The sequence below is a fragment of the Passer montanus genome, unplaced genomic scaffold (genome assembly GCF_014805655.1).
Source record: "Passer montanus isolate IOZ18808 unplaced genomic scaffold, ASM1480565v1 scaffold40, whole genome shotgun sequence".
NCBI classification, from domain to species: domain Eukaryota; kingdom Metazoa; phylum Chordata; class Aves; order Passeriformes; family Passeridae; genus Passer; species Passer montanus.
Window position 1 is genome coordinate 952,366 of NW_024368819.1, and position 13,649 is coordinate 966,014.

Below are 13,649 nucleotides of genomic sequence, written 5' to 3' on the forward strand. Positions count from 1 at the left end.
GCCGAGCCCAAATGAGGGGTGGAGTCACCATGGAATATCCTGAGTTGGAAGGGACTTACAAGGATCATCAAAGTCCATCTCCTGGCCCTGCACAGAACAGCCCCAAGAATTCCACCAAGTGCCTGTCAGTGTTGTCCAAACACCAATGGAGCGCTATCAGCTCAGTGCTGTGATCACAACCCTGGAGAGCCTGTTCCAGCACCCAACCACCCCCTGGGTGAAGAGCCTTTTCCTGATATCCAACCTAAAACTCCCTGACACAGCTCCAGAGCCATTCCCTCCGGTCCTGTCACGGTCACCAGAGAGCAGAGATCAGTGCCTGCCCCTCCTCTGCCCCTTCTGAGAAAGCTGTGACTGCAGCAAGGTCTCCCCTCAGTCTCTTCCAGGTTGAACAGACCAAGTCATCTCAGCCACTCCTCACAGCTTCCCCTCCAGACCTTTCACCTTCCTTGTGGCCTCTCTTGGACACTCCCCAACATCTTTAACCTCTTTAAAGTTTCTGGAGCCCACAGCTGCCCCCAGCACTGGAGGTGAGGCTGCCCCAGTGCAGAGCAGAGCAGGACAAACCACACAAATTTTCTCCCTGAAATGTTGAACAACTCTGTATTCCCTCCATGTCCCCTGACCTTGCTTCCACTGGGCATACAGCTTCCTTTTTTGCCATATTTCCAGAAGAAGATCCCTGCTCAGCCAAGCCAGCTTTTTATCTTGTCTGCTTGACTTCTGACATCTGGGGAATTGTTCATGTGACCTTAGAAGATGATGCTTAAAAAGTGACCAGCACTGATGGACACCAGCACCTGTAAAAACACTTTCCCAGAGAACCTTACCCTCTACTTCCCTGAGCAGCCTGAAGTCATGTCCAGGGTTGGAGTTTTGCTGGCACTTTTCCTCCTTGTCAACTGAGATTTTAAAACTCGATGGTTTTGTGATCACTGTGGCCAAGTGATCACAAAACCCCTTTCACTCATGAGACCCTCTCTGTGAGCAAGCAGCAAATCAAGGAGGGCATCTTAGTTGGTTCTCTCAGTACCTGTACCATGAAATCATCATCCAGGTTTGTAGGGACCTTCTGAACCTCTTTGTGCCAGCTGTGCAGTGTTTCCAGCCAACATCTGGCAAGTTTAGTCCCCCATAAGGACAAAGGCTCCACACTTGGAGATGTTTCAGTCCTGTAGAGTGGTGCTCAGGGGCATGGCTCCGTGTTGGGCCAGGCAGTGTTTGGTTCATGGCTGGACTCCATCCTCTCAGAGTGATTTTCCAAGATTCTCTCTTTCTGTGCTAAGTGGGAAAGGGGTTTTGCAGGTCTGTCCACACCTGGACAGCAGGAGGGGGCTTGGGGTCACTTTGAACATGTGCAGTTATGGGCAGGTGCTTGTGGGAGAGTTACAGGCTCTCACTGGCCTTTTGGTCATTGGGACTGCAATGGGGTGGATGGAAAAGCTTAAAAACTGGGAGCTGGGGTGCAGTGGCTTGCTCCAATACAACTGAAAACCCAGGCAGCTGGGACAGTCTGATGAACTGCTTGATCTGACCCCCCAAAAACCCGTGGGGGTGTTTGTCCCTGAACATCCATCATCCTGTCAGGCTGTGATGAGCTGGAAGGGAAAAAAAAAAAAAGATTTTTTTTTTTATTTTGCTAAATGATGATTGACATTTTAAAAGCAACATTGTCAAAGCTGCATGTCAAACAGCCTAATTGCCTAATCTGTATGGCTCCTAATGACAAGTTAGACTCTTACAGCTGAAAGAATTTTAAGCATCTAATAATTTATACATCATCACCTGGGCTATTTGCTTTCCACACTTCAGTAAATGTAGATGAGGAGAGGAGCTGCTTGCATTTCGAGGCAATTTCACCTGTTTCACTCAGTCCTGTGTCAGGATGGTGCTGCCCTAGGGGAAATCACAGCCTTCAGCAGAAGCTGGTTAAAATGTTGTGATGAAAACACTCACTTTTACATTAGGACTCTTTTTTTTTTCCCCACTCTAGTAGTTGAATATTTTTTTCTTTTATAAGACAAAAAGCATCTTGGGCTCTGCTTCTGTGTCACACTGGGGTATTAGCACCACTTTAATTTCAGGTTAGAATATTATGTGTTATAAATGGAAAAATGTTTTTTACTCAAATAGCCAGCACAGAAACAACACTTGGGCAGTAAACTGAAAGGACAAGTCTGTCCCTAACAAGCTATAGCTGGCCTCATTTCATTGATTAGCTAATTGCTATCAGCTAATTGCTGGCACTGGTGAAGCAGGGCCTTATATGAGTGAGTGGGCTGTCAGATCATGCCCTTTGTTGTAGGGATGTGTTTTGGAGAGGATCTGAGGAAGGTGGTGATCCCACTTTTGCTCTGCCTGAGGGATTATTTTGGAGAGAGACAGGGAGATTTTTTTTGTATGTTTTGTTGGGTTTTTTGGGTTTTTTTGGTCTTTTTTAATGTTGTGCCTCTGATAAACCTTTGCCATGAGGCCTTTGCCCTCCCCATTTATTCTGGCCCTGCTCTTGATGCCCTGGGTGCTGGGGCCAGCTCCTGCTGGGCAGGGTCCTGGGGTGATGCTGGGGCCCTGCTGTGATGCTGCTGCTGCTGCAGGGGTGAGTGAGGGGCAGTGGGGACTTGGTTCCCTGTAGGAAACTCCCCTCTTGGGTGTGCTGTCCTGCCTGCTTGCAAATCCCTTCTGTGTGGTCCTGAGTGATTCAAGCCTGCCTGGCTTTGCTTGCTGTGTTTTGGGGCTGTTTTTTTTATTGGCTGTGGTTCAACAGCACAAATCAGGCACAAATCAGTGAATGGAGAGAGGGGAGAAGGTTTATAATTGCACGGAATAAATGATGGGATCTTGGGATTCAGTCCTGGTGTAGGCAAAACCCCAACCCACCAGGCTGGGTTTGGTTCTCCCTTCCCACTGGGCTGGTGTTGGCATTTCTCTGAGCATTGTGATAAACATTAGGAATTGGTATTTGGGTCTGCAATTGGACTATTTTTTTTTTTAATAGTCAATGGGATCCTCTCAGAGGTATTGGAAGGCTAAACCAGGTAAGAATTAGTTCTCAGATCAACCTCTGGCTTTCTTTTTTGTTTGTTTGTTTTTGGGTGGTTTTTGTTTGCGTACTTGTTGGTTTTGGGTAGTTTGTTTTGGTTTTTTGGTGGGTGTGTTTTGTTTTTTTTTGGTTTCTGTTTTTTTGTTCCCCCAGAACTTGTTGGATACTTTAAGCCACCAATAAGTAGTGTGGAAAATTAGGAGTGACAATCTGGCTGTGGGGGGGTGGGGACAGTGAGTGGCTGTGGTTGATCAGTGCTGGGGTAGGGAAAAAACAGTGCTGGTGTGGGAGATAACTTGTGCCACTGTCCCATGGCTGCCAAGTCCCTGCCACAGAGCAGGTCCTGCAGGCAGGAGCAAAGCACTGCAGCAATTAAAACAAGTGGCAAAAGTTCAACCTAAACTTTAAGTGTGCTCCTGTAGGGTAAACCTGTCCTGAGCTTTCCACTCTTCTGGCTTTGAGAAAGTGGTTTTGGAAAACACTGCTTTTCCCTGCCTCAGGAAAGCTGCTTTCCCCTTTGAGTGTTGTGGGAGATGCTGATGTTGGGGCTCTAGTGGTTTCTGGCTTGGCTGAGCCCTTTAAACCAAAGAGATTGAAAATGCCTTCAGGAGAGCTTTGTCTCCCAGCTCTGCATGTGCATAAACAGCAAACCTGGCCCACAGGCTGAAACCAAACGTAGCAGTGCTCTCTTTGCTTTCCTAACTCACCCAGCTGGGGCAGCTCCCTGAGCTTTTAGCCCAGGTCCCTAAACAGCCTGACCTGCAGAGCAGAATCTGCCTCCCTGGGACAAGTGGCACCCACTGTGTGGCTGTCCTGGGACCTCTGAGCTCCTGTATGGCCATGGGGGGTTTAAAGCAGGAGTGTGCCCTGCTCTGGGGCTGTAGCAGTGGGGGCACAGCCTGGCTCTCTGTGGAGCAGGAGGTGGTGGTGGCCAGGGCTTCTCCAGCTTCCCAAGGGCTTACTCCCATGTTTTCCCACTCATGGGTTTCCATGTTGGTTGGCAAATGGGAGTAGGAAATACCAAAATGGGGAGAAGAGGGATCCTGAAGATAATTTCTGGAAATAAAGATGGTAACTGTTTTTTGGAAGTGGAAATGGGGGAAAACTTGGTTGTTGCTTCTTGTCTTCCAGAGCTGGAATCTCCTTGGATAATGGCCTATGTGCCTATAAGAAGCTGCCACAGAGTGCTGAAGGACAAATATGGGGAGTTTTCTCCTCCAGCATTCCAGACTGATTTCCCTGTAAGCTTTTGGTGCAACTGGACAATCTGGGCAGGCTCCAGGAAGCACATCGTAATTTATATCCAGGGATTTATCACTAAGGATGCTTGCAACAAAAATGAGGACAAAATTCTGTTTGAAGGGGTCTCCTCCCTGGTGGAAAACAGTGTTGTTTATGCCTGCTGGAAAAAGGAGATGCACGTTTTTGCCACCTTTGCTCAGGCTGTCCACGTTGTGCTGCTGAAGAGGTACTTGCCAAACCAGGGAGATGCACGATTTAAAGGGAAGTACTACATCTTCCAAGACCAGCAAGGTGTCTCTCCCTCCAGTGGTGTAATTTCTGGAACTTCTGCTTCAAAACTGCCAAAGAAAGGTGGTGGTTTTCAGTCTGGCTGGGTTGAAAACCTTAGAGATGCACTGGGCTTTGCAGCCACACGTGGCAGCACCACCGTGCTAAGCAGTGAGCAGACGCAGGCAAGAGGGATCCCTCTGGACACCACAGCTGTGGGAAGTCCTGCAGAGCTTATCCCATGTGAACGTGCAAGGACACAAGCTCTAGAAGCAAAAGCTCCTTGTGGGCTGGGGTCTGAGCTGCTGGAGCCTCCAGGCATAGGAGCACCTGAGGGAATAATCCCCACTGCAGCTCAGGACATCTGGGGGCAGAATCCCTCCGTGAGTGAGGGCAGTGCTGTCAGTTCTGCTCCTGTGCACAGCGTGCTTTTGGAAACTCCTTTGCTTGGTGCCTTCCAGGGAGCAGAACCTTTTTGGCAGCCAGCAGGTGTGAGTCTGGAGAGCAGCCAGCCTGTCCTGAGCCCTACCCTGATGCCAAAGGGTCTGGGCCACCTGCAGCTCACCATTAAACCAACAGGCACGGGTCACCTGGCCTTGGCTGCACACTCTGAGCCTCTGTCCCCTGGCACAGGGCAAAGCCAGGAGGGCACAGGTCCCACCAGGGACAGCCAGCTCAGCACAGCCAGCCTGGAGAAGGATGGAAGCCATGCCCTGCTGAGTGTCCCAGCTGATGGCCTGGCCAAGGGCCTGATGCCCAGCCTGAGGAGCCCCTCTGACATGGTCACCAGGGGCCATTGGCAGCTATTTCCTGAGAGAAGCCAGAGCAGTTTGGGGCATTTGTCCACACCTAAACCTGAGCTGGGCACAATTGGCCTCCATCATACCAAGCTCATGGATATTTTCTCACGGGGAAGTTTTGGGGGAGCTGTCAGGAGGAGAACAGTGCTGCATCCCACAGCACCAGGGCTGGCTGTACCTGCTTTGGCAACAGGGCTGGAGCATCCTCTCACACCTGTGCCTGCCCTGGGGACAGAAACCATCCCTGTGCTGGTGACCTCCTCCACAGAGCCTGTCCCTGCAGACTTTGGCTCTCTGGATTTAGTTCCTGAAGCACCTCTTCCTCCACAAGTGGAGTCTCTGTCCATGGTGCCCTCTCCACCAGCTGCTCTGGATTGGGAACCTGTCAGTCTCAGGCAAAGGGACATCTCCCCAGCTAGCCCAGGAGGACAGGAGGTGGTCTCCCCTTCACCACCCTGCCATCCATCAGGAGCCTCTGAACTGGGCGCAGATGGGTCCTCCAGATGCCTTGGTCCTGGGAGGCAAAAGGTGGTGCTGGGACAGGGAGGTGAAACCACAGCCTCTCTGGGCTTGATGGCCAGGAGTCCCTCCCCAGTCTTTGTCACTGTCCCAGGGCCTGGTGTGAAGATTGCTCAGCCTGAGGGCCGTGTCAGCAGAGGCTCTGGGGTGACACCAACTTCCCTGTTGGACACCAGAGGGGTGCACGAGGTGCCTGTGCAGCATCAGGACGGTGCTGCTAGCGACAAACCTGCTTCTGTCTCCAGATTCAGGGGGTTTAAAATGCAGGGAACCACAGAAGCTGTGCAAGTGGGTGCAGGACAGAGGACAGCAGCACTCAGCAGCACTCCTGCACGCCCTGATCTGCCTGCAGCTCCGTGGGGAGAAACACTGCCAAGAGACCAAAAGCCCTGGGATCCCCCTGGTGTACCCGGGAACACCCAGATGGCAGCAGGACAGCAAGGGAAACATGCTGGTAGGTGTCTCTGCACTTTGTGTCTTAGCACAAGTCATCTTTAGAGGTCAAAAGTACTTGGTGGGGGCAAGGACAAGGCTGTGCCTTTCACCTGCAGTCTCCACCCAGCAATTATAACCTGTTTTCTGGGGAGAATTGGGCTGGGGTGACCCTGGCTGGACACCAGGTGCCCGTCAAAGCTGCTCCTCAGCAGGACAGGGGAGAAAAAATGTGATTAAAGGCTTGTGAGGTGAGATAAGGGCAGGGAGAGATCGCTGACTGTCTACCATCATGAGCAAAACAGACTTGACTTGGGGAAATCAGTTTAATTTCTTGCTAATCAAATCAGTGTAGGATAATGAGAAATCAACCCAAATCTTAAAACCAGCTTCCCCTCACCCCTCCCTTCTTCCCATGCTCAACTTCACTCTGGTTTCTCTACCTCCTCCCCTGCCTCTGGAAGGGCAGGGGAGTGGGACCTGCAGTCAGTTCACCACACCTTGTCTCAGCCACTCCTTCCTTCTCAGGGGAGGATTCCTCACTGGCCTGCCCAGTGCTGGGTCCGTCTTGGAGCTGGCTGGCGCTGGTTCTGCTTCACGCAGCCTTTCACAGAGGCTCAGCTCCAGCTGAAGTGTGGATGTATGGCTCCAGGGACTGAAACTACAGAAATCTTGTAGCAGGAGAGGGTCTGAAATGCTGCCTCTCCCATGGAAGCTTTCAGCACTCCTAAAAGTCTGATATATAAAATGTAATATGCGATATAATTTGTGACTATAATAACCTTTGATTGCATGTTTCTTTTCTGTGTTCCAAATGTGTCAGAGCTGGGCCCCCCCTGGGTAACAGAGTACTTTCCCATCAGGAGCTGCCACCTCACTTTCCGGAATGGGTCTGGCCTGTTCTACCTCCCGCTGCACATGGACATTAAACCAAACATCTGGTGCAACTGGACCGTCTGGGCAGGCCCCCAGAAGCACATTGTCATCTACATCCAAGGGTTCCAGGGGAGTGATGGCTGTGGCAACAACCAGGACAAGATCATCTTCCAGGGGGTCTCGTCACGCGTGGAAACCAAAGTGGTGTTTGCTTGCCACAACCAAGGCACTCTGATCTTTGCTGCACAAGCCACTGAGGTCCAGGTGTTGTTTCTGTCAGGGAGTGGTTCCAGAAGCCATGAATACAGGTATTTTAGAGGACAGTACTATGTATTCAGAGACTCTGAAACTGTGGGCTCTTCAAGTGATACTGATCTTCAAGCAGCTCCCCAGGAGACCTCTAAAAATGAGAGCTGGAGGACAGCGGTGACCAAAGGTTTGTTGTCCATGCTGACAGCTCCTCCAGCCCCACCAGCTGCACCTGCTGGTGGCAGGATCCAGCCTGACATTGTGAGCCCAGAAGAGGTGGGCAAGCATTCTCCTGATCTCATGGAAGATGGTCAGCCTGGTGCTAAGCAGAGTGAGCATGGTCAGGATGAAAGGAACCTTAAGGACAGTGTCAGCAAGGGACGAGAAACTGAAGATGACATGTTGGTGGAGCCAGCTCCAGCTGGGCAAGACACTGGGGGCAAAGCTGAGCCACCTGCCTTGGAGCTGTGCCCTGGGACACCCCTGGCCACCATGGTCCCATGTCACCCAGCTGGTTCCCCTTGCTCAGAGATGCCCAGCAGCAGTGCAGGTGTTTCTGACACATCACCTACCCTGGGTCAGGCCAGTGGCAGCCCCTCAGAAGTGGCAGCTGCTGCACATCACACACAGACACCAGAGCTGGCAGAGCCACCACTGAACACCAGCACAAAACCACCTCTCTACCCCTCTCCTGGTGTGACTGCTGCTGATGTGCTGTCTCTGGGAGGAACGACTGAAGAGCTCTTTGGTAAGGTGATTTTTTGGTTATTACTGGCTGAACTCATGCCTGACAATGTGCAATATCCACCTCCAGTGATGCAGCACTCTCTTGAGAGGTTTTATTTGTAGACATGGCTGCTACCTTCAGCTGGGCCATGTGGTACCACTCTTGACTCCTGCATCCAAGGAGGGAGGGACTTGAAGATAGAGAATTATCACTTCTAACATGGGCATCTATGGGATTATGCTGGGACATGCTGGTTTCTAATCCAAGTGTTTTGAGTTATCCATGGAGGAGCCAGCCTCTCAGCTGTGACTTCACCCCCAAAGCAGACTGAGAATACTCATCCTGGTTTTAAACAGCCCTGTCTTGCACTGATTCCCCAGTAGTCACAGTGTTCCCAGGCATGATCACTGAGTTTGAGCTCCAGAAGCTGGAGAAAGGTTAGAAAAATTCTTTGTCTCAAGAAAATTTAGGAGTTGACGGTAGGTCACTTACACAGGCAATATTTAGCTACTGATATGTTTTAATTTCTGTCTGAAAGCAGAAGATGTGTTCAGTTGGTATTTCCTCACCTCCAAACTGTTCTTGCCCCTCTCTTGTAGATATTATTCAGATTTTTTGATTTGCTGGCATGTAATGCCCAAGCTGTTTTGCTCCACTGGGATCCAAGGCAGCTCTGGTGATTTTACAGGATTAGAGTTTGTCTGCTTCCAGAAATGGCAATGAGGTTTATTTGGGTAATTTCTATCTAAAGAGTACTTTCTACTGTAGAGGAAAAGAGATTTCCTTCAGAGCCTGACATTTCATTTCAGTATGAAGAACAGAGGCAGGAGCTGGCACTTGGCACTCGTTTTGAAAAGTGGCACAGACCTAAAGTACTTTCCCTCCCCGTAACTGGTACATCAGTGATCGCAGCCTGATGCTTTCCCTTGCTTTGGCAGATCTGATGTCATCTGTGGGGAACGACACAGGACTGCAATCCCAGCACCATCCTGGAGGTGAGCCATGCAGAGTTAAGTGTGCCTTAAAACACTGCCCTAAGCCCAGGGAGCTGCCTGAGGCTGTGCTGGACATCACCTGCTCATTACATTATAGAAAGCAGTGGGAGTTGTTTCTGAGTAGTGACCACTCTGAAGATGCTATTTTTTAAGATGCCACTGCAATCCTGCAGTTGTGCTTTAGCCACTTTGTGTCTCCCCCGGAGAAACCCGAATTCAGGTGCCAGCCCTGACATACATGCTGGCTTGTTCAAGTCCAAGTTGGCTATTTATAGAAGGTTTTTCTAAGAAGAATGAACCTCAATTCCTCCAGTGTATTACAATGGATGTCCCATGACTATCAGGATCAGAAATGTGCAGAAATCCTGCTCAGACCAGGCAGAGAAGTTGCTCTCCCTCTTATGGGAGAGCAACTATACATATAAATGCAGGGTTTGTATGGCTCAGCAAGCCACAGAAACATCTTGCACAAAGGAGTCAATACAGAAGGAGCCTCAGCTCTGAACAAGGGAAATATTGATGAACAAATAGGTTTTAAATAGCCAGCTGACAAATCTGTGCCAGTCTGGATTCCAAGAGAAAACTGGCTTTTAGAATCCATCAATAATTATGACAATCCCTTTGGGAAACAGAAGGGCTAAAGGCATGTGAATGTGATTGGATATGTATTGGATTTGTTGCTTTGTGTCAGTTTTTCACTGAAAGATCAATTCTAATATTCATCAACAAGCATTCACTAAGGTTTGTTCACCTGTTACTCAACAATTTGTCCTACCTGATGCACAGCCCCTGGAAATGCCCCTGTGGCACTGACCTGCACAAGCATGGTGCTGTTCTAGTGTTGGTGCTTAAGGACTAACTCATTTAGGGAGCCTGTTTATGTGCATTTAAGCATGCCAGGATCCTTGTGTCTTCTGGCAGATGTGCTGTTTGAAGTCAGTGTTGAAATCAAACCCAAGGACTGGATTCCTCACAGTGGGAGTGAGTTCCAAAAGGGTCTCCTTGAATCTCTGAAGAATCATGTAAGCGTGGGCATGGGGAGGTGGAGAGGAACAGATGGGATGTCCCAAATCTTCATGTAGAAGAGACCATTTGGTGCTTTTGTGTTTGGGGGAGATGACCTGGAGCTAAGCAAATGGGAACAACAGGTATTCTTCTCAAGAAAGGGCTCAGAGCAGTGGGCTAAGGGACATTCTCTGCATCCCAGGGGTTTGTGAAAGGGGAGAGCAAGATGGGGTGCTGCAGTGAGAAAAGCTGTTTGCTGTCATACTCTTGCTTGTTGAACATCAAATCAGCACTGGTCACTCTGTTCCTTTGCAGATCCAGAAAAATCTGAAGCTTTCTGCCAACAGAGTCAGTGAAATAAAGTTAAAGGATGTCAAAAGGTAGGGTTAATGCTGTGCTGCTGGCTTGGCAGGTGACTGCTGTAACCTGTAATATTTATTGGATTAGCAGTGTCTTGGCTTCTCACTCTCCCTCCCCAGGAAGAGATATGTGTTTGTTCTTCTTCCTTGATCTGTAACTTGTCCTGAAAGTAGAAAAAAAAAATTTGTTTTCTAGAGGAAAGATGGTGAAAATTTGTGTTTAGTATTATCTGGGGCCTATATAGGTATAAAATGGATTTAAACTTTGGAGGAAAAGGAGGATGAAATCTCACCTGCCACAGTGGCTGCTGGAGAAAGCAGGGAGCTGTCAGCAGAGGCTGATCTCCAACAACAAATTGCTACTACAATTCACTTTACACAAATATCTGGCCATTTCAGCCTAGCTTCAAATGAGGAGCCACTCTTGGGCTTTCCTTTTTCCCATGGTCCAAGTGCAAAGCTGCCTCTTGGCACAGATCATCTGTGCAAGAGCGTACAGCACCACGATCCCATGTCAAGGGCAGAAGGTCTAAATGGGCCATCAGAGCTGAGCCTGCAGTGATGTTTTTTTTTCCTCCTGCCTCACCCTGGGCTCTCTCCTGCCCACAGGACGAGGGATGCCAACCTGCTGCTCACCTTCTGGCTGCACCTGGAGCCAGAGGAGAGGAATGTGTCTCTGCTCCTGCGCTCACAGCTGGAGGAGGTGCTTGGCACCTCGGTGGCTGTGGAGCATCTGCAGCTTGTTTCACTCTTTGTTGAAGGTGGGTGCTTCACTTTATTTATTTTTTTTCCTGGGATAAACCCTTTAATGCCAAGCCTGTCTTGACTTAGGGCATCTATTCCCCATTATAGATGTGAACGAGTGCCAGGCTGGGCTTGGCCTCTGCGGGGAGGAGGCGGAGTGCTTCAATGGCGTGGGCACCTACCTGTGCCGCTGCAAGAAGGACTACGAGGACCACTCTCCCAGCAAGTCCGGCACGCTCTGCATCCGCACTCCCCGGGCAGGTAGAGGATGGAACTGCGGCTCTGCTCCCTCCCGCGGTCTGGGGCTTTCCTGGCCTCAGTGGGGGAGCACACCAGGGCCAGGGGCTCTCTCCCAGCCGGGGTCCTGCACCTCTGCTGGTGTGTGTTGTGACTGGTGGCTTTAGGTGTCCCTGCCAGGTGTGGCGAGGATGTGGAATGCCTTTGCAAGGCAGTTCCCAGCTGGGAATAGAACCTCTCCATGAGCCTTAGGCTCCCTTCCCTCAGTCTCCTGCTTTCTCTGCATTGGGGCTACAGCCTGGCACATGTGAGCCCTTAAGTTATAAGCAAAGTGTGGTCAGGGGTGATTTATGAGCTACTTCTGCTGTAACTGATGTGATCAGCAAACCCTGTGGCTCCTGGGGGTGCCCTTTGTTCTCCTGTCACCCTGTGTAGATCTTGGTGACACGGACAGTGATGTCCCTGGTGTTTACCCCAGCTTTGAGGCTGAGCAGATGGCATGTGGTGCTTGACTATAATCAGTGGTGGCTAATCCAATCCAACAGCAGAGTAATGGAGCCTCACAGGCTGGAAAACAGCAATATTCTGCAATATGTGCTCCAAACACTGTGGCTGCTTTACCAAAACTACTTCACCACTGCTGCAGTAGTTTAAACCTTAATGTGAGCTCATAGCCAAATATAATTTCTCACTCTTCCTACCAACTCCAAGTTAATTAACAACTTGAGTAGTCTAAGGCTGTACAGATCAGCTGGTTATTGCTATATTCTAACACAGGTAATTTTGTAAATCCATCTTAATCTGTTGGGCCATGGGGAGGGTCTCTCCAGGCCTGGATGGGAACAGCAGCAGACCTTTTAATCTCCGTGTAGCTGCATGTGGCTCTGGCAATGGCTTTGCTCTGTTGGGTTTCTTCTGGGGTATCACCATCCTTGTGCTGCTCTGGGCTCTTGGTCTAAGTATTTCCCTGGGATGGAGGTTTGGGAGATGTGCTCCGGCCTGGAGGCAGACAGGAGGGTTCTTGGAGGGTGGCAGGGGCCGTGCTGGATTTCCCGGAGGAGATGTGAGAGACTTTGTGAGCACAGTGGGGTCCCTGGGGCAGCGGGCGCTGGGATGAGCCCGTGGCTTTTCTCTTGCAGGGATCAGCACCTTCCTCCGCCACGCTGACATGCTGGTGGGCGCAGCCCTGGTGACCGGCCTGGTGCTGCTGGTGGCCTTTGGTGCCCTGTGTGTCACGGCCCTGTGGGGACAGGCCCCCAGGAGGAGCCCCAGGCCTGAGGAGCCCCCGGTGAGGGCCGTGGAGGAGCCGGCCGTGGAGCTGCACGCCCTGGGGGAGTGCCTGCAGCTCGACCCCTTCCAGCTGAAGCTGCGGGCCAGGGCCCCCGAGTGGCTCTGGAGTGTCCGTGGCCAGCCCGGCCAGGCGGGACAGCGCTTCCCAGAGCCGCCTGCCCCGCTCTGAGGGGCCCGGGCCTCCGAGGCCTGTGCGGTCACTGCCGCATTTCCCCGAGTTTCTGCCACAGCCCCGGCTGTGCCAGCCCTTCTGCTGTGTTTTATGGACCATGAATATCCCACAACAGTGTTCCTCGTGTTGTAAGTTAATTTTTTTAATACTTGCTCAGCTTGGGGAACAAAGTGTTTGATCTATGCTGTGGTATGTCTGTTGATTTATCCTACTCGAGCTCTACACAGGAAAATTAAAAACTATTTTTTTTAAGAAAAAAGGAAAGAAAATGTTTTGGTGCTTAATATAAAATTAAAAATATTTCTGCATCCTGCTCAGTGCTGCCTGCTTTCTCCTGCCCCCAAGGCAGAGCTCTGTGGGAAGCCCTGGCATGGCCTGAGGATCTGTGGGGTATTTCTTACAGCCCGGCTGAGAAACATCTCCAGAACTTGACTTAAAATTTTGGTGAGAAACCTGCTCAGGTTATGGCAGGTGCATCCCTGCTCACTGAGTGATGGGGACAGCATTTTTGGTGCTTGGTGGAATTTTTGGTGATTGTGGCATTTTTGGATGCTGCCTGCAAAATCCCACCACCCCCTCATCCTGGCCGCATGTGAAGCACAGCTGCCTTCCCAGCTTGTCCTGCCGCTGGAGCCTGGTAACATCTCTGTTCATCTTTTTTTTTTTTAAGGGGGTTTCAATCCTCTTTCCCCGGG

General features: G+C 50.5%; 1 protein-coding gene across 6 annotated transcripts in view; it reads left to right on the forward strand.

Annotated features, from left to right (window-relative positions):
* The window catches only part of LOC120506837, a 30,463-nt gene extending 17,196 nt beyond the window's left edge, over positions 1-13,267 (forward strand). For 5 of the 6 annotated variants that reach the window (XM_039718866.1, XM_039718865.1, XM_039718863.1 and 2 more), the window contains 8 exons: positions 4,172-6,322; positions 7,124-8,173; positions 9,091-9,147; positions 10,069-10,169; positions 10,468-10,532; positions 11,121-11,272; positions 11,364-11,516; positions 12,632-13,267. In XM_039718866.1, the coding sequence (XP_039574800.1) occupies positions 4,192-6,322; positions 7,124-8,173; positions 9,091-9,147; positions 10,069-10,169; positions 10,468-10,532; positions 11,121-11,272; positions 11,364-11,516; positions 12,632-12,951 (4,029 nt within the window). In that variant the 5' untranslated portion in view covers positions 4,172-4,191 and the 3' untranslated portion in view covers positions 12,952-13,267. Of the gene's footprint in view, positions 1-2,274; positions 2,597-2,995; positions 3,036-4,171; positions 6,323-7,123; positions 8,174-9,090; positions 9,148-10,068; positions 10,170-10,467; positions 10,533-11,120; positions 11,273-11,363; positions 11,517-12,631 lie in introns of those variants that run through there. The other variant, XM_039718862.1, reaches the window with a different exon arrangement.
* Positions 13,268-13,649: the final 382 nt, after the last annotated feature.